Source organism: Phodopus roborovskii, unplaced genomic scaffold (assembly GCF_943737965.1).
Source record: "Phodopus roborovskii unplaced genomic scaffold, PHOROB, whole genome shotgun sequence".
Taxonomy (NCBI): domain Eukaryota; kingdom Metazoa; phylum Chordata; class Mammalia; order Rodentia; family Cricetidae; genus Phodopus; species Phodopus roborovskii.
The window spans coordinates 5,700,756-5,728,353 of NW_026125444.1; the positions used below are offsets into that span (position 1 = coordinate 5,700,756).

General features: G+C 39.8%; 1 protein-coding gene across 1 annotated transcript; it reads left to right on the forward strand.

Annotated features, from left to right (window-relative positions):
• The first annotated feature begins 19,433 nt into the window (after positions 1–19,433).
• Positions 19,434–25,671, forward strand: Cav2 (caveolin 2). Its single transcript, XM_051175714.1, has 3 exons — positions 19,434–19,646; positions 19,963–20,150; positions 24,474–25,671. The coding sequence occupies exons 1-3, from the start codon at positions 19,497–19,499 to the stop codon at positions 24,622–24,624; spliced, it is 489 nt and encodes a 162-aa protein (XP_051031671.1). The 5' UTR covers positions 19,434–19,496; the 3' UTR covers positions 24,625–25,671.
• Positions 25,672–27,598: the final 1,927 nt, after the last annotated feature.

Sequence of the window (27,598 nt, forward strand, 5' to 3'; positions counted from 1 at the left end):
CAGAAGCAAAACACCAAACCCTCCTCAGCATGGGAGGTACATCAGAAACTGTCATGCAAAGCATGTATACAGGTCATGTGATATTTCCAATTCAAAAGAACCTTCCAGATGGAATAATTCACAGCTTTGCAGGCTAGCCTCATTCGGGAGTCATGCTGACCTCTACACATCTCCTTCTTTAATGCATGTACTGTCCTGTTGAAATGACCATGGGGTCCTACTTGTCATGGCTAGGCAAACACAAACCACATTCCTCATAAAACAGCAGTCCTACTCCAAGTAAGTGAGTTAACCAAACTCACTGATTGAGGGTTAAGAAAATCAGTCTGATGTAGGGTACACAACTGTGAACCAAGCAGAGCATCCTGAGTTCCAGTCTGGGTTACACTGTGAGTTTTAGACCAGTCTGGCCCTACCTAAGAAAAAAATTTAGTTTGTTTCAAAAAGAAACATTTTTTAATAAAGTGAAAATTCATGATATGTTTCCTTCTTAATGTGAGAACTCTTAGTTTGTTCATGCCAAAGAGTGATTTAATTGATAAGAATCAAAATGTTTGTAAGCAAGGAACTCTTAGTTTATGGAGAGCTGGGAGGGCAAGGACATAACCAGGAAATGTTCTGTTCCCAGGACCTGATTACGTGAGCTGCCCTATGTAGCCATCCATTACATCCTAAAGTGTATAAATCTGTAATAGGAAAATGTGGTAATATATTATTTATTAAAGCTTGCCTGAGGACTCAGAAAGCAAAGTCAGCTATAAGCCGTAGAAGCCAGGCACACACCTTTAATCCCAGCAGCCAGAAGCTAGGAAGTGGTGGTATCCACCTTTAATCCTAGGACTCAGGATTAAGAGGTAGACAGATCTCTGTGAGTCCAAGGCCACCCAGCTCTACACAAGATTGATCCAGTCCTAAAGAGATATAGCTCACACAAAGATGATCTTAGCACCTGGGATCACATGCCTTTAATCCCAGCATTAGGGAGGTATATAAGACAGGAGCAAGGTCTCAGTATCAGAGATTCATTCTCTAGCCACACTGAGGTTAGGGAGACATTGAAATCTCAGGATTCTCCAGCCACACTGAGGAGAGATTACTGTTGGAGGTTTGGTGGATCCGGGATCACCTTTCAGTCTGAGGTAAAATAAGAGCTAGTGGCCAGCTGCTTTGCTTTTCCGATCTTCAGCCTGAAAGTTGAACCCCAGTATCAGTCTCTGGGTCATTTATTTATCAACAAACAAAAGTACAATATTAGGAATAGAAACATGACTTGGTCCATAATGTGTTTGTCAGGAAAGCACAAGGAGCTGAATCCCCAGCATCCAAGTAAAGTATGGCTTTGTGTACTTTTATAACTCCAATGCTGGGTGGGCAGGGGGACAAAGGCAGATAGCTCCTTAGAGGTGTCTCGACAGCCCAGCCAGAATAGCAACCTCCAGGTTTAGTGAGAAACTCTGCCTCAAAAATAAGATAAATGGTGGCCAAGGAAAACATCCCACATGAACTTCTAATCTACACAGACAGACAGACAGACAGACAGACAGACAGACAGACAGACAGACAGAGAGTGAAAGAGAGACAAAGAGAGAGAACATCCCCACCACCCACAAAGACAAACACTGAAACAAAAACATGTGATCAAATTTGCATTTGCAGATAATTTTAAAGAATCCTTTTGTGTGTATGTAACAAAAAAAAAACAAAAATCAAAAACTTCACATCGGCAAAATATATATAAACTGGAAATGTAATGACAAATAGCCGCTTTGAGCCTTCAAGATACTTGTTTACTGAGTTTTGACTCAGTAAGCTCTCTTACTGCTAGCATGGATCTGTGACCTTTCTCCTGATTATTCTCTTTGATTTCCTCTCTCCAGGTCCCAGCACACTACATTCCCTAGACTTGAATACCATGCACTGATTCATTTTTAAGTGCAAAACATTATCTTGTTACATTAAAAAAAAAAACCCAAAGACATAAGTGATCCCCACATTCTGTTGTTCGGTAAGCTTCGTGGGTAGAACATGTGTGAGGCCCCTCCAGCCCATTTCATGTATGTTCCCCTCTCTCTAACTCCCACCATTTTTCTTTGTAGTTCACTGTTCTCCCACTTCTGGGCACCAGCTCACTAGATGACAGCCTGTTTGTCTCATTCAATTAACAGTGCAATTAATTACACTGCTTCTAAGTGCATCCTTCCAAAAGGGGGCCGAGCGCCACTTACATTTGGAAGCAGAGAGCATGAGAAAGGAAGGTTCTGCCACCTTTTTGTGGCTCCATCCACCATTTCCGGCTGAGGTTGAGCTATCTTTCCATGGGCTCTGCTAGTCAGTTCTCAGCATAACAGGGATCTGAGGCCAACTTTATTCCATCTATACTGCTAACCACCCCCCCTTCTCTCGTCTGCCTGCCTATGTCTCTGTCTTTCTCTCTCTCCATTTCAGAGTGGTCCCTCGATTCTCTCTACTGTGAGCACTCTTTTCTTCTCCCTTTGTGGATGCTCTGCCACCAAAACCCTTGCAGTTCTGGCATCTACCACCATGGTGGTATCTGTGTCTTGGAAGGCTCTGTAAGGTACACCTCCATCCAGCTCTGGAACTAGCCTGCCTCTCCATCTTGCTCAAATATTAGACCGGTCATTTAACATGATATAAACTCAGAACTTTCTAGTGCTGAAGAGTTGGGACATTACCAATTTCCCCACACAAGGTACCTTGCCATTAAAGTCTCCAACACATACTCAACATCAATTCTACTTGCTAGCCCTTGCCACCACCTCACTGCATCGTCACAGGACAGAGGTCATGCAGGTGTCTCTTAAGTGTCCTTTAAAGCCTATCATGTCATCATAGGTCTCTTCTCTCATTGTCTCATCCCAACTCAACTGCCTTCCTAATGTCCCACTTTCTAATAGCATGGATTTGGAGAATCCCAAACATTGACTCCAGCACAGGTCTCAGTCCCTTGTGGACTCTGCGGACAAAGCCACAAAACAACCTCCTAAAGTTCTAGTGTATTGTTGCTTGCTCTCACTGAGCCAGCCATTCCCTGCCTGCTCCCCAACTACTATGTTCTTTTTCTTCTTTGCACTGTGCCTCACAAAACTAACCTTAGAGATCCATTTAGGAAGGACTTGCTCCCTGGATTCTAAATCAGTGGCCAGTAATGTCCTCACTATTGTTGCTTCTCCTAGAAAACAGCCCTCCTTACATTTTTTTTAAACCTATTTCCTTGCAGAACACAAAGTCCCTGTCTCCTTCTCCATCTACCAAGGAAGCCTTCTGTTTGCCAAATTAATCATAAGCCCGGGTTCCAGAGGAGGAAGCTAAGTACTAAGGCAGAAGGAAGCACACAGGGCAAAGAAAATTCCACTTAGTCCCCCACGGAGCGACGTATGGAAGCGATAAAGCCAAGCCCAGCTATAAACAGAAGTCTGTGTATGGGTGGACAGCGTAAGAGTTAAAAGCTGACCATATTTGGCTTGAAAAGATGAAAATGCTTTCCACAGCTGAAGCCTTGCCTCTTGGCTGCCAAAACAAGCATTGCGGTATGCTTACCAACTTGTAACACTCACAATGCTTCAATAGCCGGTTTCCTGGCATTCTACTCTTGCCACGATTGAGGCAGAGCTAGTACTTTCTTTTAACAATGAAATAGAATTTATGGTGTGTTTAAATATATTAACCAAAATAAAGCACTAAGAAGTAATGAATATCTTGTCTTGGTGTGCAGACCTCTAGGATCTCTCTGATAACTTGTAGGGGGGTATCCGTGTCTGACACTGGGATTTTTGCTTAATAAACTAGATGTACCATTGTGTATCTAGCTAGGGTACCGCCACTCAAATGCCATTCATTCATTCCTTATATTTTGTAAGTAGCCTAAAAAGTAGCAGGTTTCCATAGAGCTTTTCACACATCCTTATTTTCAGCTAAGCCCCTCCTCCACCTCATCCTCCTGTCCCCACTTAAACCTTTTACCCCAAGCACTAACCCCCTTTTCTGCCATACCACATGCTTTATACTGTCCTCTAGTGCTGTGACTTTTAACTGGGTTGCAAGATAGGTTTCCTATATGGCTTTTTCATATATGCTTCAGTTTTGTTGGCATCCCCCACTCTCTTTTTTTTTTTTTCATCTACCCCCCACCCCACATGTTCCCACCCCGACTATTCCTCGTCTTCGCACTTGTTTAGTGTGTACTGTACTATTCTTTTCTCCTAACCCTCCCTCTCCCCCTATCAGCCCCTTTCTAATTCACTGGCTTTCACTCCAGGTTAAGCACAAGAAAACAGAAGATTCAAAGCTAGGATCCACCTAAAAGAGCAAATGTGCAGTCTTTGCCCCTCTGAGCCTCAACTACCTCATTTGGGATATTTATCCCCAGTTTCATACGTTTATCTGTAATTTTGTCATTTCAGTTGTTTTAGCAGCCGAATAAAATTGTGTTGTGTTTATGTACCACGCCTTCCTCACCTATTATTCATCAATTGATGGGCTTCTAGACTGATTGCATCTCCTAGCTATTGATTAGACCATATCGTTGAAAAGACACCATAGGTTTTGATTGCAGAACAAAGAGAAATCTATCTTAGACTGGAAAAAGAGCTTGCTGCTAGCTTTTGTGGTCCATACAAATCTGCATTAATCAAAAGCACATGACTAGGTCTTGGAGGATGGCTCTGTGAAAGTAGTGGGGATAGTGTGTGATTCAGCAGCCCTAAATAGGCCATGTCTATCAACTTCCCCAATCCAGTGCTCTGAGAACATCTCTGAAGAGAGCATAGAGTGAAGCTAAGAGCAGAAGGGTAGGGAGGATACTTGGACACACTGTCCTCTGGACATGGCATAGCTGTTGCATTCATGAACCCACAACATCTATGGTGACCAGCACAAAATCAAGCCAGTCAGAATCCCAATGTGGTCAGGAGAGGGCACAGGAGGCCGTCACTGAGGAATTATAGGCAGCTGATTATTGCCTGAGAAGGAAGGGTCATTTTTCCCTAGGGTTGTCACCAGTAGTAGGTTGCCCATTCTCCAGTGGATGAGCCCACACCCATCTGTCATGTGCAAATAGGCAGTTCTACATGGACTCAGTGAGAAATTCAAAAGGCAGAAAAAGAGAGGCATGAAGTAGGCAGGGGATATGTGTGCAGGCTGTCTGTGGGGAATTAGAGGGATGGATGGGATCCAAAGACATTGTACATATATATGAAATGCCCAAGTAATAAATAAAATAATGGCTTAAAAGGAAAGAAATGGCTGAGCTGTGGTGGTGCACACCTTCCAGCACTTGGAAGGCATTGGCAAGTGAATCTTTGTGAGTTCAAGATCAGCCTGGTCTATGGAGTGAGTTCCAGGGCTACACAGAAAAACCCTGTATTAAAAAAAAAAAAAAAAAAAAAAAAAGAAAGGAAGGAGGGAGGGAGGGAGGGAAAAAGGAAGGAAAGAAGAAGGGGAGGAAGGAAGGAAGGGAGAGAGGGAGGGGGAGGGGAGGAGGGAGGGGGAGGGAGAGAGGAAGGATAAAATTGAGAACTCCTAAAATTCTTGAGAAGTAGGGAAGTAGGCTTGGTACAGCACTCACTGGAATCCAAAAGAAGCAGTCTGAGTTCAAGTCTAGCCTGGGTTAAATTTGCAGACTTGCCTAGGTTGGGATGAGATCCTGTCTTAAAGCAACAGCAACAGTAAGTCATGTCTGGGGTCTGTAACTGTAGTTACCTGGAGTATGTGCTCAGACTCAGATGCCACTCTCTGGACCCTGCCAAGGTTTTTAGATATAATTGGCTCCAAAATTAGTGTTGCAAATAGCACAAAAGAGCAAAGTAAGCCATGCAAAATCAAACAGGAGGGGCTGGGAAGAAGTCCACAGCAATATCCTCCTTCCTTTCTGAGCAGTCTCTGAAAAGGTTTGGAAGGAGGCATGTGACCCCTCTGTAAACTTTTAAGGTGACAGAAAATGTCTTCTTCACCACAGTTTAAGTGGCTTCATGGAATGTGATTTCCAGAATATAAATATAATATAAATTATAAACGCTAACACGACTCTTAAATGTAGCCAATGTGATATAAACATCTTACCAACTTGATGCCATAACCACGTATTTTATAAATATATGAGCAAATATATAGCACACTTTTTACTTGGCAGAGAGAGAGAGAGAGAGAGAGAGAGAGAAACAGCTTGGCCATATATATATATATATATATATATATATATATATATCTTGAAATAATTACTCCATATAACTTCAATTACAAATTCTTCAGACGTGATTTTGTTGTTGCTGTTGAGTAGTGAGATAGTCCTTCTGTGGCACTGACCACGCCCATTGGGGGGTGGAGCCATGGGCGGAAGTGACCTGTGGAAGGAAGTCGGAGGGAGAGCCGGGAAAAATTCTCTTGCTGGCGTTACTCGGACAGGAGAGGATCGGGTTGAATTTCCTGGTGTTCATCTGTCTAGGTTGTAAGTTATTTCTCCCTGAATAAACATCTATTCGGCCTATTTGTTTATCCTGATTCTTATTTAACCGAGATATCTGGTGTCAGAAGTAATGAGTAGGGTTTTTTCCTCCCGCCGCCTGGTCTTGTCCTGCCGCCACGCCAGCCCCAAATAATGCACAGAGACTCTGTATTTGATACAATGCTATTGGCCAGGTACTAGTTTCTTATCGACTAGCTCTGTCTTAATTATTAACCCATTTCTATGTATTTCCACATGGTCTTACCGAGAGCAGAGGAATGGCAGTTCCGTTCTCTCAAGGCTCTCCATCCTGACTCCTCCTTCCTACTTCCTCCTTGTCTCCTAGTCCCTCCTATCTTCCTTTCCGATTGGCCAACAGTGCTTTATTATTAACCAGTATGAGAAACATACAGAATGACATCTCCCATCATTGTTGTTTAAGACAGGATCTCATTTTTGCCCTAGGCAAGCATGGAAACCACTATGTAACCCAGACTAGCATTGAATTTACAATGATCCTTCTGCCTCAGCATCCCAAATGTTTGGATTATAGGCATGTAGCACTGACAACGATCTCAAGATAGGAGCCACAAACGATCCTGTGCAAGTTACAGCCTTTTATGAAGCAAAGGTACACTAGCCATAAAACAGATATGATTAGAATGAACACTAACTCAATGACCATATGAAAAATCTAATAGTAAGACATATTGAGAGTTATTAAGTATGTGAAAAGAGCTAAGTACATAGGAAAAGAAAATGTTTTAGTATAAAACTCTTTAACCTTTAATTTAAAAGTTTAAATGGCATATATAGGCAAACATCTTGAATCAAAAATAAAGAAACTTATAATTGTGCATCAAGGATGTGTAAATAGCATTTCCCATGCACTAATGTGCATGCAAAAGAAAGGTGCAGAGTCTCTTCAGATGGTAATCAAAATGTTCTACAAGACAGGAAGTGTATGCAACCAAGCAATAGAGCCACACAATTAAAGTATTCTTAAATTCGATTATGATAACAGCTAGTAGCTTTGTGAATAGCCTGAAAACAGTTAAAGCATGTTACCTGGTAACAAATTATCTTGTACGTGAAGTTTTTGCTTGATAAATTATTGTTTTAAGGAAGTTAAGTATGTCTATTGTTTTCTGAGTAGAACCCAAGCATCACTTAGCATGTTCTTTTGAACTTTGCAAAGTATAGATATTCTCTTGACTTTTTCAGTTCTTATTTTTTCTGAAACAGTTCAGAGCTGTTCAAAAGAACCTGCAGCCATGTGGGTGGCTGGTCTCCTGGCCAGTTCTCCCAGTCAACCACTCCTCTCACAAAGGCATGCGCCACTCCCACTGAGTTAGAACATTGTCCATCAGCTTCCCCTCATTTTCCTTTGTTTGAAGTGTAAGACAAATAAACCCTTTCTTCCCCAAACTGCTTTTGTCATAGTGTTCCATCATAACAATGAAACTCTTAACTATGACACAGTTAAATTGCGATATCTGCTAACAACTTACCTTGTATGTAAAGAATAACAATGTCCTATTAAACTCCAACTGCCTTCCTTTTATTAATTCTACTTCTCTTACTCAATCAATCAGCAAATTCACTAAACAATAATCCCAGGCAGTTAATGGGTATACAATTTTCTTGGTATTTTCCTTTCAAATGCATTTTAACCACAGTTGGAAATTAACGCTATTTTGGATAGACTGCCATAACTTACATAGCATCATATTCTGCCTAGAGAGAATTGATAATTTTCGAGGTCAAGGAAACATATTACAGGGCAATGTTTGAGAATGACCATTCCACATAAAGGTAATGAAGGGCTGCTAAGTTTTAGTCTTGAACTGTTTCTTGAATCATAACACCTTGTTTGTGTCAAAATTAAAATGTAGCTTATTACAGAAGAAAGCATGCCTTAAATACTTTAGGAAAAGTTTTCTTTCAAATGCAGGCAATACATCACTGGCTGGCCCTGTGACTAGAGATTGGGCTTACATCTGGACCTAACATTTAATAACCATAGAGACTTGTCAAACCTACAAACCCTTCAGAGCATGGGTTCTTTGTCTGAACACAACAGTAATTGCCTGATCCACTACGTTGTTCATAAGATGAAATGTAAATGCACTCAGAGAAAAAGCATCAATGATGCATATAATGTTAGGAATTAATGATTTAGATGTGGATTTCTAGAGCAATGGTGTTTAATTTTATGCCTTTTCACCATGAGAATGCAAGGGTAAAAGCAGCTGGCTTACAGCCAAAATGTTCCAGCTCTAATATCATGTTATTTCTTCTATATCACAATTAGGAGAAGATTTCTCCTTTCCTCACTCTCTTGTAAAGCCACGCCTCTTTTTTTCTTTAAAAAAAAAGTATTTTAATGAGTAATGTCTTGTAATTTTTTTACTTAAACTTTACATAATATTCTTTTTATTTATTTGTTTGTTTTTCTTATTTTACATATCAATCCCAGTTCCCTCTCCATCCCTCCCTCCCTCTTTTACACCCTTCCATGTCCCTGAGCACCCTCCCATCCCATCCCCCCCCCCACTCCACATGTAGGCTGATGCCTTCCTGGAGGGGTCATCTAAATCTGTCAAGTCATTTGAAGTATGGACTAGGCCTTCTCTCCTGTCTCTAGGTTAAGGGAGTATCCCTCCATGGGGAATATACTCCCAAAGTCCTTTTGTGCACCAGCGATACATCCTGGTTCCACTGTCAGAGGTCCCTTAGACTGCCTAGGCCTTCTAGCTGAGACCCATGTTCAGGGGGTCTGAGTCAGTCCCATGCTGGATTCCCAACTATCAGTCTGGGGGTCCATTAGCTCCCCCTTGTTCAGGTCAGCTGTCTCTATGTATTTCTGTAGCCTGGTCTTGTCCTCCCTCTCTGCATCTGGATTCCAGTTTGGCTCAGTGTTTAGCTGTAGGTGTCTGCTTCTGTTTCCATCAGCTACTAGATGAGACTCTATGATGGTGGATAAGTTAGTAATCTCATTATCAGGGAAGGACATTTATGGTAGCCTTTCCACTATTGCTCAAATTGTTAGTTGGAGTCAGTCTTGTAGGTCTCATGACATTTCTCTAGAGTCAGTGCTCACTTCGGCAGCACATATACTAAAATTGGAACGAAGTTGAGACACACAGGTTAGAGGATCCAGCATGCCTAGAGGAAGAGGATGTAAAGGCTTACCACACTAGTGCAGCAATAGTACCAGCTTCCCCTGGACAATCATCATGTGGACCATCAGTCTGATGTAGTTACCAAATGTCACTTTTCACTTTCAAGACGTTTCGGTTTGAATCTGACCGACAGATTGACACAGGGTTTACACCATGAAGTTTAACCAGAATCATCCAAACTTAGACGGCTACCCCTGCACTATCACTGCCACAATGCATCAAAACCATAGGTAGCTAATGTGCTATGGGTTTTTGTTGTCACGTTTTGTGTGGTTAAACTAAAAGGAATACCCATGTCTCCAGACGGCAGTCAACAGGTGAAAACTAAACAAAGAGACAGAAAAGGCAAGAGAGATAGAGTCATTAAGTGAAGAATTATGAGAGAGAATGTCTTAACTCAAAAACCAAATCTGCTGGCTCAGAAGCTAGATTAAAAGCTATTTGTAAGGCAACATGGCTTTTCTGACATTCATATTGTCTATTCCAAGGAAGGAAGTAGAATGGAAATGCATTTTCCATTCCCCAAAAGGATATTTAAGTAAGGTTGATTATTTTGGCTCTTGTGTGTTGCTATGAGTGTTTGCCAGTGAGCAGGCCATCTCTCGGAACAAATATGTCTCAAGTCAGTACTGGATCCTGTTCTTAATCTACCTCATGAGTTCAATAAAATAACAGGAACATTTTACTTATTACTCTAGACATAGTTAACCTTAATATCTTCTATGCTTGTTGAAGCATCTAGTATTTGTAGGTTTTCATAGTCATAGAACTTTAAAAATCAGAATTTTGTGTGCAGTTAGTCATTTCCATTTACTGACAGGGAAGGTGTAAGATACTGTAAGTGTCTCTACAATTGAATACATGTTTGGCCCTTAATAAAACCTTTTCTTTAACTTTATACTTCAAATAAATGTGCATAGATCTTCAGCACAGAACATATTCAGAAATGTCAATAATGTAGTATGTCTTGTCACCTCAAACAGGAAACACCATTTCATCAGCTCTAAAATAGAAAAATAATTTGCTGTTTATTCATACAGTAGCATGCTACATAACAATGAAATGAGATAAAATGAAAATGAAAGTGTCTTGGTGATATACAATGGAGGTGAATTTTACAGTTGTCGTTTCTGAAGTGAACTAAACAAAACAGAAAAGTAGAGTGAGCAAAACTATTCATGTACATAAAATTTTAAATAGGAAAAGATAATGTGTTATATGAAAGTTTAGGCATAGAGTTCCATGAGGACAGAAGGTTAGAGTGATGAAGATGGGCATGCAATAGGCTTCTAGGTTTGGTGATAGTCTGTCTTCAATGGAATAGAGGATATAGAATAAATTTTCTCTGTGATAACTCATTGAGCTGTATATTTATGATCTGGTCACTTTTATATGCACATATAATATGTCTAATAAGAATATGTTTTCAACTGTGTATGTTGCAAGGCCACTGGATATTGGCTAGAGGAAGCAATTAGTGAGGGCTGATTTAGTGATCTGATCTGAGATCATGGACAGGAACCAAATGGAAGAAGGTGGAAGGTTTGGGGTTCTAACAGAACCATGAACCAGAGAGCAATGAGCAACTTTTAGAGGTTAAAATTGATTCCTGAGTTTAGGTTTTAACCAACTGTGTGATCAAAATGACTAGAGAGTTGATTTTGGGATAGAAACTAAAAGCTAAGACTTTAGACACATGAAATTTTAGATAGCAAGATTATTAGCGGGGTATATCTTTGATGCTTAAAAGTGTAGGTAGAATTCTACATTTAGAAGCCATTAGCACACAGATGATATACTTAGCAATCAAATTGGAGTGCTGCATAACTCTTCTGATGTATTCTCCCTTCCATCCAATCATCTTCCATCAGTGACTATGGGTAAATGTGTAAGCAGACTGACAGGAAAGAAAGGCATATGACACAACATCACAAGCAAGACAAAAACTCAGAAAGTGATGAAATTTAACAGACATGCCTTAATTGACTTTTTAAGATACAGGCATCAACTATTATTATCACAAAGTAAGAGAAAACAGAGATTTCAATTTCCAGTAGATTGATTTGAATCGAAAGTATCATAGGCAACCAAAAACCATTCTATAGAGTAATAAAAAGAAAGTGATGTAATATTACAATGTTACCCCTAACTGTTCAGACCCAGACCAAGTGTTTTTACTTTGAGTCTGATTTTTGACACATTGGAATCAGTTACAAAAAAAAATAAAAAAAAAGGAGATCATAAGATTGAAAACCATGACACTTGAAGAACAGCTGAAATAAATGCAGTAGCTTAGCTAGAAAAATGTTCAGTGAGGAGAAAACCTGGTGTTTAAAAACTCACCTTCACAAACTGGAAGCTGACCTGTAATACATATTTTCTTTGAAAAGCAAAGGCAGAATTAAAAAAAATCGGTGATAGATACTTAGGCAAACATAGATATATATAGGTGATAGATAGATTAATAGACAGATGATAGACAGATGAAAGCTATAGATAGATGAGAGAGAGAGAGATGTTTTTACATGGCTAGATGCTGGCATAAAGTAACAAAGAATTTTCTAAAACCTTACCTTTGGTTTGCTTTATGGGCTCGTTTCTCATTGCTGTGATATTTCAGTACAACCTATAATGGGGCATGGTAGGAAGGGCACTGGTCTAAGTCTTCTAACTTCTTCTCAACTCTGAGATGTTGTGAATTGGCCTGACTATGATTGGAAAAGCAACATCTTAGGAAGAAACAGAAACTGAAGAAGGACAAAGAAGAGAAAAACAAAATTAAACATTTCTATCATGTGAAGCTTTACTTGGCTGGCAATAAAAGAAGAAAATAAATATAACCTGGGCAAGCTAGTGTGCACCTTTAATCCCAGCACTCAGAGGAGGCAAACAGATCTCTGTGAGTTTGAGGCTTGCCTGGCCTACATAGTGAGTTCCAGGACAGCCAGAGCTACATAGAGGGACCCTGTCTCCAAAAAAAAAAAAAAAAAATACAAACAGAAAAATAGGCAAAGCTTCTGTTTTTTGTCCCAAACATTTAGCTAATTGTGCTCTACTCCTTCAGAAAATACTTTGCTTTCATAATAAAAGTCTTTGGAGCCAAGTCACTTGAGTAGCATGCCCTTTACAGCAACATTCTGCAAATTCTACTGCGTCCAAATAAAGCAGTGTGAAGTTTTTCAGGACCACAGTTGTTTTACTATCTAGGTTTAGGTTTATTTCCAGTGTTGTCCTGTTTATCCAAGAGCTTCCAAGGACAATGGTTTTTAAAAGGGAAAGGACGTGCTTTTAATTAAACTGAGTAAGTACCTGAATGAATACAGACTGATAGTGACAATCAGAATTTCAGGTTCACTCACTATAGGGAGAAACAATTCTGTTTACAAGCAACTATTATCACACTCCCTGGAAGTGAAATGGCAACACAAACACAGGCTTTAAAGAAACAAATGCTATTCCAATGAGAGCTTTGGCGTTTCTCCTGACATTTGCCTTCTCTTAATTCTCCAATGAATTTCCTCATCCCCTCTACTAAAACTACTTTACAATATAATGTGTATAGATTTACTAAGTGGTTAACTAGTGAAACATTGCCTTATACACACACACACACACACACACACACACACACACACACACACACACACCTCTCATTAGTCCTTCAGGAAATATATTGTAACAGAACAACCTCATTTTTTTAAATCTCCTTTTCTATCCAATCCTGGAGCTGTTTTAAATGAGAGATTAAGAATTTAACAAGCATTTGGTAGATAGTTTGAGGGATAACTATGCTTTTGAAGGCCATAATTAATAAATTAAATAAATAAATATAGATGCCTAAATTTCCTATTTTTATGCCTTTATGTATTATACTTTTTTAAAAAAAAAATCTGCCTTACAGTTTAATGCCACTAAGGAACAGAAATACACAAACCTATTTAAAAAATAATAAATAAACTCTGGAACCAATATTATTCCCAGATATTTATTGATAGGAAAACCTAATGTAAAAATCCTGCCCCGTCTCTTGACTGCATCCCCAACTTCCATTTGCCATGCAGAACTGGATTCCCTTTGATCTTGGCTCACAAACAATTCTTTCATGAGCTGAAGGATGCTTAATGGACACGAACAGTACTTTAAAAGAGCCAGGTGGGAGCGCTCTGTATGTGTGAGCTTATTTCTGTTGAAAATATGTGATGATACTAAAACTTAAGAGGGACTTTTCTTGCCATCTTCTTTTCTGTTTGCTATTCCTTAAGCTTTGAGGGAGGGATGGAGCTGCCCTGTCCTGTCTTGGTTAATGTACACTAGACATTTAATTTTTACAAGCTGGAAAGCTGAAAATATCTGTAAATAAGAGAAAACAAGGGCTGAGGAGATGGGTCCATGGTGTGGTGGCTGCAACTATCAACTTGACAGGATCTAGGATCACCTAGGAGATATACCTTGGGGCATGTTTGTAAAGCACTAATGAATTAAATGAACTTTTGGCAAGCCCTAGAGAGATGATCTAGATTAGGTTAATTGAAATAAGGAGATCCACCTTAACTTTGGACAGGACCATTCCATGGGTTGTCATCCTACAGTGAATAAAATGGTGAACGCGAGCTGGGTACCAGCATTCAGCACTCTTTTTCCTTACTGTGGACTCAGTGTAAAGAGTTGGTGGATCCTGAGTGCTCATTGGCCAGCCTGTCTAGCCAAAACGGCGAGTTCAAAGTTCAACATCTCAAAATAACAAGGTGAACAGCAGTAGAGGAAGGTACTAGGTCCCAATCTCTGGCCTCCACAAGTTCACACAGGGTCAAGCGTACCTACCTGCACACAGACATGCATACAGCACCACACGCATGCACACACATGCACACTTACACACACAAAGAAAATTATTATTACTGTACAACACAAAGCCTAAAATCTGAGATATAATAATTTGTCTAAAATGAAAACTTAGGTCAAGCACTGGTAGATGGTTCTGTGGTTTAAGGCATTTGTTACCTAATCTAACAATCAGATTTCCATCCCTGGAATGTACATCATGGAAGAAGAGAATCAAACCCCTCAGATTGTCCTTTGACCTCCATAGACAGGCCATGGCATTCACGTATAAAATTAACAGTTAAATATAACAAAAGTGATTAATCTAAATCAAGAAAAGAACTTCATCATCCATTGTTAATTTTGGGAAAAGGCAACACCATAGTGTTGTAGAAGGCAGGGTCCCACCTACGCAGAGAGGAAATTGTGCTTCTTAAAAGTGATCTTAAATTTAGTGTTAATGAGTTCCCACTTCATGTCCCGGAAAGATAAACCATCCAAATCCTTTCGAGATGTCTGTTTAATATACACAGTGCTCCAGAAATCAATGAGCTCCTTAGAAGGCTAAACAGGAACATCCTTTACTTATGGGAAACAGGATGAAAGAATGCTAAAATTAATCATCTTGCATTGTTCTGAATGAGAATAGAGTGACCCATTCTATCCCCATCAACGGTGGTACAGACTTCTCAAGCATGCACTCTTTCACCTGTTGTTTCTCAGACCCAGGCATTCCCACACAAAACGTAATTCTCAGTGCTCTTGTGTATGACATTTTTGGGGCAGAGGAGGTCCCTTTTGAAACAGACAAAATATTAATTAAGCTGGCACCAATAATAAACAAGCTACTGTGTCTTAATATTAAACCAGAAATTCCTGGTTCACTGATGCAAAACTTAATTTACTTGGGACAGGAAGAAAAAGACAAATGGCATCCAAGGAAAAAGAAAATTGGGGAAACTTCCACTAAGTATGTGGCACCTCTTGCCAAGTGTGGTGATTGAAGAACTTCAATGGCCCCCACTTTTTATCTGCTCCTTTAAACTTCAGGCAGCGGGCAGGGTCCAGTATATTGTCAGGAGATGGGGGAATGGTTGAAGGGAGAGTGTAAAGTGAGGGAGAGAGGAAAAGGTGTGAAAAAAAGTAGAGAACTATTTGAATAAGTCTTTATTCAAAGTCCACTGTGCCATGAAGAATTCAGCTCAAACAGGAAGCAACATTGTCTCCAAATTTGTCAAGCTTTGTCCCTGTGACAGTGAAAACCTGATCATCCGATGTCTCACTGTTCTAACAAGGACACAGATTCCTCAATTAAAGTCATGTAAAACTTGGGGAAATTATTCAATAGGTGGGATTTACCCAAGATCTCTGATTTCTCGTGATCTTAAGATGAAATATGAAGAATCAAGACATCTTCTAATCCATGATTTTCAAGATATAATTACCTAAACAACCCATGTCTTTGTGAAGAAAATATAGGAGGTCTAGCAAACAGACAAGATTTGGAAGTTGCTTCATGGGGGTCTCCTGATGGAACTGCATATCCCTAACTGCAGAACTGATATTACATTGGAATTTTGATAACCGATTACTTTGAAAATATTAAAGAATAGACAAAATCATTAAGCTTAACTTACTTTTTTTTTTTCTCAAGACAGGGTTTCCCTGTGTAGCCTTGGCTGTCCTGGAACTTACTCTGTAGACCAGGCTGACCTTGAATTCAAAGAGAGCTGCCTGCGTCTGCCTCCCAGTGCTGGGATTAAAGGTATGCTCCACCACTGCCCAGCTCCAAGATTAACTTTTTTTTTATATTTGTACATGTAATCTTATGTTGGACTTAGTTTTCTATAGACATGAAGCTATTTCACAATGAAGGACCAGAGCTTGGGATAAGATATTAATGCACTTCAAAACTTTGTCTTAACCATGAGCTTACTAATACACAGTGAGGCCTCCATTTTCCTGATTCATGTGACATTATTCAATAGTGTCAAAATCAGAGACTCTCGGGTCCAGGAAAGGCGGGGAAAGGTGACTTGGGTCCTCTGGGGCATTTGGCAATGTCTGGAAATATTTGGGGTTGTCATGTCTGGGCAACATTATCTGCAGCTAGTGAGGAGAAGCCAGGGATATTGCTAAACATTGTGCAGTCCATGGGGCAAGTCCTCATAGCACAGGATGATCCGGCCGAATATGCCAATAACATAGAGCAAGGCTCCTCTAACCATAGCAATTTAATTATCATGAAATTGTTCTCTCCCTAAATAACCAATGATTAAAGCTGTATGTGAGAAATGCACTGGAAGGTATGTGTGTGATCTGAGAGGAAAAATGAAAGGGAAAACTTTTTATTCATATACATTTTCACAAACACATTGAAATAAGCCAAAAAGAGAACTTCTTAAGACAGTGTGATTGAAAAATGAAGGAACAGAATCCTAACTAACAAATACTAATCTACAATCAAGTTGTACTCCCCCATTATTTTAATATACCATCTAAAACATCATCTTATTAGAAACCATGGCCTGTGATAGCCAGAAAATGAAATCACCAGCATGGGTTTAATATGAAATTTTATGTCCCTTTCTTTATAGTGAATGTTTTTGAGGCTCGTGGGAGGGTAATCTGGAAGATATGATTGTGAACTTGGCCTTTTAGCTCTGGTGCATCTCCTTTACTTTCTTCATCCTTGGAAAAATCTATTGAAGTTAGCACAGATAGAACCATTTTTGCTATGGGAATCATGCTGGTTTAATCCCCCTGAGGACAATGGTAAACTGTCATGGTCTAAGAATATTCTAGTAGGGTATGCAAAATCATTTTTATAGCAATGCTTTAAAAAACTTGGATTAAAATAGTGAAATGGGCCAGAATGTCATTAAAATCAGAGTATCATCCAGTTCCAACCAGTGGTAGAGGGATATATTCAATAAGTCAACACGTGAGTCTTCATCCCTTAAATTCTATATGGCATACACCAAATATAGACAGTTTCTACTTTTAGTTTCAGCTTCAGAACATCTTTTTAAATAAATAAATAAATAAATAAATAAATGCCTACAATTTTTACAAATGAATCTATAACTGAAACTGTCCAGTAAAAGGCAAGTCGGTTTCATCTCTTAATGGCCTCCTGTCTCCACTGCCTGAAAAATTCAGCAGTTATTTGCAATGGTTCTGTCATTTGCCCTAATAACTGCTCTGAAATGTAAAGGTACTCCAAAGACTTGGAAGAGGTGAAGCTCTAACACCAGATGTTCAGCCACCCCCCAGACTGCAGCCATGTGGGTTTCTTCTTCTCATAAACGATCGTACAGTTTTGAGGAAATGTGAGCTTTACAAAAGATTAGTTGGATGTAAACTATCTCTTCCATATCCTGTAACCAGCATAATGGCTTCCCCTGCAGGCTCCTGCCTTCTGGAGGCAGCAGCTAGACCCATAGTTCTCAACCTTCCTAATGCTGTGACTCTTTAATACAGAGAGTTCCTCATGTTGTGGTGACCCCACAGCCATACAACTGTTTTTGCTGCTACTTCATAACTGCAATTTGTTACTGTAAATATATGTTTCCCCGTGTAAAAGGGTCTCCTGTTGAGAACCACTGAGCTAGACCCTATCCCATACTTAGAAAGGCAGCCTGTTTGAATGAAGGCCGTAGAATGAAGTACCGAAAGGCATTCATTACGCGTAAGGCCCGTGTCATCCCTTTGAATTCAAAAGAACTTAAACAAAACCAGGAAGGATAAGCAGGGGTAGCCCGAGACTTGAGTGAAAGGACTACGTGAGATAGAGGATGGGCCTCCAGGTCCTGGGACTTGACCCTGTGACTGTCCCTACTGCTGCCACACTGCCATCCACACACTGCAGTACGGAAGATACACTTTTTATTGACCTCTAAGAGTACAGAATTTTAGCTCCAAAATGTTCCCCATTCAGCTCCATTTTTTCATTGCTCTTGTTGTTTGTTTTCTTTTTGTAACTTTTATTATTCCCAATATAGTGTTTTCTTTTCCAAAGAACCCTTCACATCCAATTCCTACAGCGGATTTGATATGTGCAAATGGTTCTAAACCCTACTGTACATGACAATGCTTACCCTTTGGTACTATCTCTTGGGCCCTGGGCAAGCTGTAAGCATCGTGCTAAATCTGTATTCACTAAATTCCTGTTTCCAGAAAGCAAACTTTATGCCAACTCGTCCCGTCTAAAATTCTTGAGAGAATGATCAGCTGGCTGGTCCATGTACATGACATGATGGTTTTATGCTTCTGTTTACGTTGCTCCTAAGAGGGTATTGCTAAAACTCTTTAAACAAAATCCCAACTCAAGAGAAAATCGAGAGTTGTAGTTTGGAGGGAAAAGACCAGACCTGTCCTTGGGGTATGATGCTTCAAACTCCTAGAACAAGTCTCACTACCCAACTCTGGAAAAACTGAAGTACTGGTGAGTCCCTTACCTTCCCATCAGAATGCTTGGCTCCTAGCCTCACTATGCAGCAGTGATGCTGTGATTGGATGCCTACTGTGACTTAGGGACCAAGTAAAAGTTTTGCATGAATTAACATCTTAGCTCTGAGGAGCAGGTGCCAAAGACATTAAACGAACCAGGGGATGAACGCAGACTTTCCTATTCTTAACCCCCAAGCGCCTTGATCCCTCCCTCCAGTTCACACATCTCCCTGGCCATTATGCTTGCCTTTAAACACCCATGTCTGAACTGCTAGCTAAGTGTCCCAGGAGGCCGGTTTTTGCCCAGCTCCACCGAGCCTGGAGATGACTCATCGGGCCGCCGCTACCCCACGCTGAGGCTCCTTCGGGCTCTGGCAAACTACTGGAGAGGTGCCCTCCCACCCTGCAGGCCCGGCGGGGCAGGGCGGGGCTCGGCCAGCCAAGGCCGGGAGCGGGAACCGGCAGCGGGAAGCGGCCACCGCCCGGGCAGCGCGACCTAGGCGAGGCGAGCGGGGCGGGGCGGGGCGCCACGGGAACGGAACCGACCGACCCGAGCAGCTCTCGCAGTGCCAGCCACGATGGGGCTGGAGACCGAGAAGGCCGATGTGCAGCTCTTCATGGCTGAGGACGCCTACAGCCATCACAGTGGTGTCGAATACGCAGATCCTGAGAAGTATGTGGACTCAAGTCATGACCGGGATCCTCATCGGCTCAACTCGCACCTGAAGGTGAGTTTCAGGCCGGCTGTCACCTAGGCTGGTGGCTGCTGTGGTTCCCTGGCTCTCTTCTGCCCCTTCAACTCCTCCCCAAAAGTGAGCAATGGTCCTATTGGCACCCTGTTGGCGGGACACACAACTCTCAGGCTCCCTGCACAGCCAGGGATATTTGTCCCAATTCCTGTGTGCCCAATATCACCCTAAGAAAAGCTGGGGATACTCTAGCCACATCTTTCCTGCACACTTCCCTGCGTATAGTGCCTCTGCTCCCACTGCCCCTCCAGACAGATTGGGTGACAGCTTGGGTCCCTGTGTCTTGTCTCTGCAGCTAGGGTTCGAGGATCTGATTGCAGAACCTGAGACTACACACTCCTTTGACAAAGTGTGGATCTGCAGCCATGCCCTCTTTGAAATCAGCAAATATGTGATCTACAAGTTCCTGACGGTGTTTCTGGCCATCCCCTTGGCCTTCGTGACAGGGATCCTGTTTGCTACCCTCAGCTGTCTTCACATCTGGTGAGAGGGGACAAGGGGTGGATCTGCCTTCTGGAGCATACAGATGTTTCTTTCCCCCCCCCCCCCCCCCCCAGGCCAGTTTGCAGAGAATGTCTGCATTCCTTCCCAAGCAGTAGCGAGACCTGAGAAAGTTTGAAGGGACAGGCAGTGTGCTTTCTTTAGAATAATAGTCCTTTAGAATAATAGCTGAGAGTTTAAACAGAAGGAAGGGAAAGCCTCTTTCCTGGGTGTGATTTTTCCTTCCATACAGAAGGCTGAGCTGAGTGGGGGGGCGGGGGGGGGGGCGGGAAGGCTGCTTCCTGCCACAGGCTGCTCTCTCAAGGCTCTGTTGTGACTTGTGCCTGTGGTTCTGGGCAGGTCTTTTCTTTCTTTCATTGCCTTTTATTCGGTCACCATCTGTGCTTGGGTAAAACAAGAAACAAGTGTGATCTCAGAGCAGAACACCACTGACAGTCTGACCAAACAAGAATGGCAGGCTTTGGTAAAGAGAGCTGTGGCCAGGGCTATTCAAGCTTTGCTATTGGTGAATGGTAATAATGGAAGCAGGGGATGGGAAGTGTTTACAGTGATGGTGTTGCACACCTAACATGGATGAATGAAAGAAAACCCAAGGAAATGCAACAATGAAATAAGGCCATTGCATTATCTCTTCAATATCACAAGTGAATATGGCATCTAGTTACAAGGAAAAGAAATACAGAAACCCAACCAACATTGGCGGGATGTTTGTGAGTAATATTATGCGCATCCAAAATGCATAATAAATTTTAGAGAACATCTTAAAGCACTCAAACTCTTCTTAAGGGAAAGAGTATATATCCCTTCAATAAATTCTTTTACACTAAAGGTTAACCACTTTATTCAAAGAATCATTCACAGTGTCACAATAGTTCTCAGGTTGACTCCTCAAGCTGACCCTGTAACAGATGTAACCACAGATGCCACCATATAATTCTTCATGTTATATGGCATTGCCACACCCCTATATATTCTCCTTGTTCACTGTTAGGAGCAATCAAATCCATCACATCCATTAGTCTCTAGCTAACTGCAGCTACTGTTAGCTAGCTACTTCTGCACACAAAGTCTTGCTGGGCAAGTATGCAAAATTTTCTTCAACTTGCCTATTGCCTGGGAGGGGGATTTAGATACAGATTTGAATGATGAGAAAGCACCATTGAACACTAATGGAGAAATTGGGAAACAGAGGTTACTTTATGAGGGAAAGAAATCTGAAAGAAAAGTCTTGTAAAAGATAAACATAAATTTAGCTGGCCAAAGGATAAACAAAGAACACCAATTTAATCACTCGGGGTCGTAAGCGGTCATGTTCAAAGTGCCAAAAGTTTGCCAGAAAGAGAAACCCTCTGCCTTTATGTAAATGCAGATCCACACAACCGGACATTCCTAATTAACTGAAGCCTCCAATGGCACGTCTAAGCCAGTTCTTTTTCCCCTTTCAAAAATGCGAAAAAAGCAAAGGCTCCATCACGTATTGTGATATGCTGGCTTCACTGCTCTTTGGAAGTACAGAGTACAGATTTATTGACGATACTATAGGTCTTCTCACACCTTTTGTTGAAGAATTGGAAAAAGGGGAATTTTTCATTTGCCAAATGGTGGAAAGATATTAACAATACGGCAATGGCCCAAACGATGCTTCTTTCCACCCTGCTCTCCCAAGGGTGGGAGGAGTTTTGTGTTTGGCTTCCACCTGTGAATCATCATCCCGCCTTTCTTTTTAGCCACATGATATGTATTATTTAACTTCGGCTTGTTTTTCAAATCGCATTCATGTGGGACATTAATATTTAACTGTCACATAGTTGTCATCAGGTAGCTGTGACTCCATGCTTCACCGTTACTCTGCACAGTGATGAAATAGCTTTATCATTAATTGATTACATCTGCCTGACAGATAGGCTGGATCAATGGGATGCTTTATGGAAAACTAGACTTGTGTGAGCAAGCTTGAGGTTTTGTTTCTTTATTTATTTATTTATTTATTTTTAGTTGTTTTTTAAACAAGGGATTGCTCATTGTTTAGTCAAAGTTGAGAAAACTTTAAAAAGAGACTTTAAACCAAGTCACAATATCACTTGATTGTGGTTACTGTCTGGGGCATGGGGCACATTTGGTTGGTGGTTTATTAAAGGTTTTGTTTGGTTGTGAGCACACAGCTCATCATGTTTCCCAGGTTGGCCTTGAACTCCTGAACACAAGGAATCCTCATGCTTTAGCCTCTCCAGTAGCTGGAACTACAGCTATACACCAAAGCTAGACTTTGGATTCTTTGCCCAAATAAATAACAAAAACTAAAATATAAATGTCTAGTTATATTGGGCCTTCAGTCAAATATTCGGGTCTTTGAGATTTGTGAGATGATTCTGTTTGATCCTCAGTCAGATCCACTCACCATGTGGCAAATAAGATCACTATAAATAAATGCATTGTAACCAAAGAAAACTGACTGGGGCATCTATACTCTTATTTTCCTAGAATATGATGCAAATAAATAGACATCCATTTGCTATAAATATAGTTATAGAAACAAACAACAACTCCTGGTCTCAGGCTGCTTATCCACTGTCAGCATACAGAGTCTGTAGGTTATGGAGTTTGCAACCAAAGAAGCATTTGGTTGACTATGTTGAGCCATTTATCATCAGTCTCAACTACGTAGTTTTAGAAGAGTAATGATTCACAATGTTGAGAATGTAACTCAAATTTTATATTCAAGTATTGTTGAGTTCTCTGACGCAAAGAGAGAATAACTTGAAGAAAATGTGTTCATCATGTCCAATGAGCTGAAATCTTCAAACATAGGAAGCTGGACTTTGTTGAATCAAAAATATTTAAATCTCTTTTAGAGCCCAGAGATATAAGAGTTATGAAGACAGAAAAAGATTTGCCTAAAGAAGAGTGGAGAGCACAATTTACTCAAAGTGAATTGGATCTGATTAACAAACTTTCGGACTTCTATTAATCTGAGGTTATTTTAGTTATGGGTTTTTTTTCATTATTTATTTTGATTTTAACCTGGGTCTGTCTATTTTTATTTATTATTTGACAGTACCATGTGGACATCACAGAGACATGCAATAATTATTAGCCCCGATAACTGGCTCTGTAGGATTTCCAGTCTCTTTTAAATTTGTGGCAATGTGTGGAACTGACATTGAATGGGAAGCCTGTGGAATAAGAAGTGAATAGTTGCTGTCACTCAACTTATAGTCAGCCATTTATTTCAACAGCACCCCTAACTAATTTTCATATGCAATTGTTTCCAATATTTAGAACTTGCAACAAAACATACCATAAATATAATCTATGTAGATGGTCAGTATAAATAATTCAGTGTTCTAAAAATACATCCATTGAACACACCATTACTGATCCTTTCGTTTGAATGCAACTTGTTTAGTTAAGTCGCATTTTAAGAACAAACCAAGGAAGCCAACTTCACGCTCCACCTTCTACCTGGGTAGTAGTAAAGACTCTACTAAGACCTCCCCAGTTGCCAAAATTCACAATACTTTTCATTCTCACAGCAAACACCGTTCAGATTACACAAGAGTCTTTCTGGGCAATATAAGAATAGTAAGCTATCTTGAGAAGAAATATACAGAAGTGTGGGGATATTCTTTTGTGAACTACACCACACAGCCCTTATTGGCAAGTGCAATGTCTGTGAAAAATAATAGTATGAAGCAGTTAATGACATAAATGATGATGACAAAGTGAAGCTGTACAGAAAACTAAATGCATTTCCATTCCAATCTTAACGGAAAGTGAAGCTCAGCATATATTCTAGAAGGAAAGACAGAGATGTAAGTATCTGTTTACCATGCTTTTTGATAAATTTGAAAATGAAGAGGCTTGTTCCAGTACATTAGAATACAGCCAGGAGGCTCCCACCCAGCCTGGCTAAGAGGAGGGGCAAAGAGAGAGGCCACAGGAAAGGCAGGCAGGAAGTAGATCCTCAGAGAAACAGGAAGTGCTAGCAGGTTAATGTTTAAAAGCAGAGATCTGGCAGAGAAATAAACTGCTATGTTTATTTTTGTTTTATCGTTTCCACTAGCATTCAACCAGCAGAAAGAATGTTAACATTTATCATCATTGTGCCTGTTTATTTTTTAAACAGCTTACCTCTTGCACTTCTTATCACTCTAGCCATTGTCCATCTATTTCTTTTGAACTGTTGAACCATATGAAAGTACGTTAAGCCACTATTGTATTTGTTCATGTACGTGTGTCAGTCCCCTCCATAACACTAATTGTCAGTGGTAACATTAACGATACTTTTATCTTCCCCCATCCCAGGATCCTAATGCCTTTTGTGAAGACCTGCCTGATGGTCCTGCCTTCGGTGCAGACAATATGGAAGAGTGTGATGGATGTTGTCATTGGCCCACTGTGTACAAGTGTAGGACGCTGTTTCTCATCTGTCAGCATGCAACTGAGCCGCGACTGATGACTGAGACCCCAGGCAGGTCCAGATAGTTGGATACTTTACTACTGAAGTACTGCTGTTCTGTTCACTTCCCAATTGTTATAATCAAGAAGACTGCCAAGATGGGACCCATGTTCATAAATAAACGCTCACTGATGGATCTTAACAAATAATGATTTCCCAGCTAAAAGCCAAGGATTCCATATCTAATTTTATAACAAGTGTTGACACCACTCAGTGTAAGAACAGATAAGTTTTGCTTTAGTAGAAAACATATATTTCTTCAAATACTACAGTAATTTTGTGCATAACTGCTCATAAAAGTATGGGATTTCTTGTTTTCTTTTACTCTAGGAGTAATGATTTTAAAATTACTTTTATGGATAGCGTCATAAGGCTAGAGAGGTAATATATACAAACATTCTAGAAACATCATGTAGTAACAAACTCATATACTTATGTAACTATCAAACATAATAAGACAAATAAATGTGAAAACATGTTCCTCTGAGACATTATTAGCCTGCAATCATATTTAACAAGATGTTTCATTTTGCTGTATGTTTTGTACCTAATGCAAGTGTTACTCTAATCCAATTGTTTTTAATACATCTGTCATCTTATTGATCTCCTATATAAATTAAGCATAGGTATCACAGAGTAAATTTCTTTGTAATATTAGACTGCCACATGTGAGAACTTTTGCAGCTTCTTTGGAATTCAGTGTAAAATGAGCTGTCTAGGTTTCCTCTCTAAGTTTCCCAGCAAATGTTTTATGACTGGGGTTTATCTGGCTGTGACCGTAAGACATGCACTTGCTATTGTTTACTGAACTTTTTTTTTCTCCCGTATAGTTAGAAGCTTAACCTGTATTCTACATTCCTATGAATGCTTCAATTACTTTCAAGTAATCCTGGTGCTAGTTAATAATATTTTTTATAATGAACTAACTAACATCTAAGTACAATTTTTACTACAGTGGCTCATGTAGAGAAACATAGGAGAATTGAGTGTTTATAATACTAAAACACATGTACAAATTAAAAGCTAACAGTTACAATTCTTCAAGATGGTCTCTGATATGAATTTTTTGACCTATAAAACATTATCCTATACTTTTTTTAAATTGTAGAGCCCTAATTTAGCCTTTAAAAAATTGGCATGTAAAAAATTCTACATTATAATTACTATAATTTTTCAAATTCCAGAATTATTATCAAAAACTGAATTATCATTTGCTTGAATATTCTCATGGGTGTCAAACCTTCATGAAATGAAATCTAATAAAAAACAATTTCAGCATTTCAAATTCTGGTTAGTATTATGTATGGGTGACTAAATTAGAATTCTATTGCAAGCCAGATCAAAAGATCTTGTCAAGAAACTAAGTTGTAAAGCTCATACATTTTTGAAGGTAGTCACAAAAGAAACATTTAAAACTGTCCTCAGAAGACAGGTCATAGCCTGGTAATAGCCACAAAGTGTTGCCACTAACATTATTATGGAGATTGTATTGTGCTACTTTCGAAGGTCAGTCTCATGGCTTTATATTATATTTTTTTGTAATTTAAGTAAACACTTGGATATATTGATTAGTCAAAAATGTAATAATAAAATAGCAATTTAATGAACTATAAACTTCAACCTTTTAAAATAATTTTGACAATTTTAAAGACAATTATGTGTAATTGTATATAAAAACCTTTCATTTCTAATATATATGATTTCCTTTTTGAATAATACTGATTATTTTCAAGTGAACTTTTATTGCAACTTTTCATGAACCATTTTGCATCAAAAAACTCAAATTATGAGTAAAGCAAATTAAAGCTAAATATGCAAATATGTTGGTTATTTTATCTGGGGCAGTTAGAATTCAGAGGCAAAAAAAAAAAAAATTCCTCATTACCTAAAATAAATATCTAAAAAGCAATAAATGAGTTCATTGGTTTTACGATATTTTGTCTTTCTGCTGCTTACTTCACTCATTTGGAGTTGAAGAGTGAGAACCTTTTCAAATCCCATTCAACTTATTAAGACCTCCAATAACAAGAACATGAGTTATTGTTCCAAGATGTGTCTGTTGGGAGGCAGAATGGTTCAATGGTTAAAGCGCTTGCCATGCAAGCATGGGTACTAGAGTTAGGATCCCCAGAACCCACGGGGAAGAGAGATGAGCTTTGCAGTCCATCTTTAGTTCCATCTCTACAAAGACAGAGATGGAATCCTCAGAGCCAGCTAGCAGACTAGTGCACACACGAGAGAGTATGCACACGCACACCACAAATGCACATAAGAAAAAGAAGGTTTTTCTTAAAAATTATGAGACTGCTCATTTAGTTTTTAATACTTTTTTAAAACTTTTCTGGCACTTGGTGAGTAATACGCAGTGGTTTTGCTCACAAACCAGCCACTCTTAGCCTTTGCAAAGTCTCATTTTAATAGTCCTAAATAAACTGACTCTATTTCTCAGTTATAAATACAAAAGGAATAACAATATAAATCACATGTTAAAATAACTTGTATCCCAGAGCCAGATTTAACCAAAATTATTTTTGGAAGGTGAGTATGTGAAGAGCAATTGCTAATGTTGGCATAGACCTTCTTGTGGTCAATTAATCTGATAATCAATCAGATATTTGGCTTTCTAAAATATCCATTATAGACTGAAAGAACTTTAAAAAAATCCCTCTTTTTAGTAGTCATCTAAATTCCACTAACTTATTTCCAAGTCTTTCTAGGGAAGCTGTTGCATGTAAGAAAAATATCCCTGCCCTAGAAATGAAACATCTTGGGTCCACACTCAGGACCTCTATGATTCCTTTGGTGTACCTCCTGCAAATGGCTTAGCCTCTGTGAACTGGATTTCTTATCTGTAATGAAAAGACTGAATTAAATGGTCTCCCAAGAGCTCCACATCCCACTGTTTTCTATAACAGCAAGACTTGGGTCTGTCTCTTCTTACAAATCCAGCTATTTAGTCCAGGAACATTGA

Excerpts from the sequence above, each read along its gene's own strand:
- Cav2 (XM_051175714.1), top strand. The coding sequence starts at position 19,497 with ATGGGGCTGGAGACCGAGAAGGCCGATGTGCAGCTCTTCATGGCTGAG. Across the intron at positions 19,647-19,962 it reads GGCTCAACTCGCACCTGAAG|CTAGGGTTCGAGGATCTGAT; the intron begins GTGAGTTTCAGG and ends TTGTCTCTGCAG. Across the intron at positions 20,151-24,473 it reads CTCAGCTGTCTTCACATCTG|GATCCTAATGCCTTTTGTGA; the intron begins GTGAGAGGGGAC and ends CCCCCATCCCAG.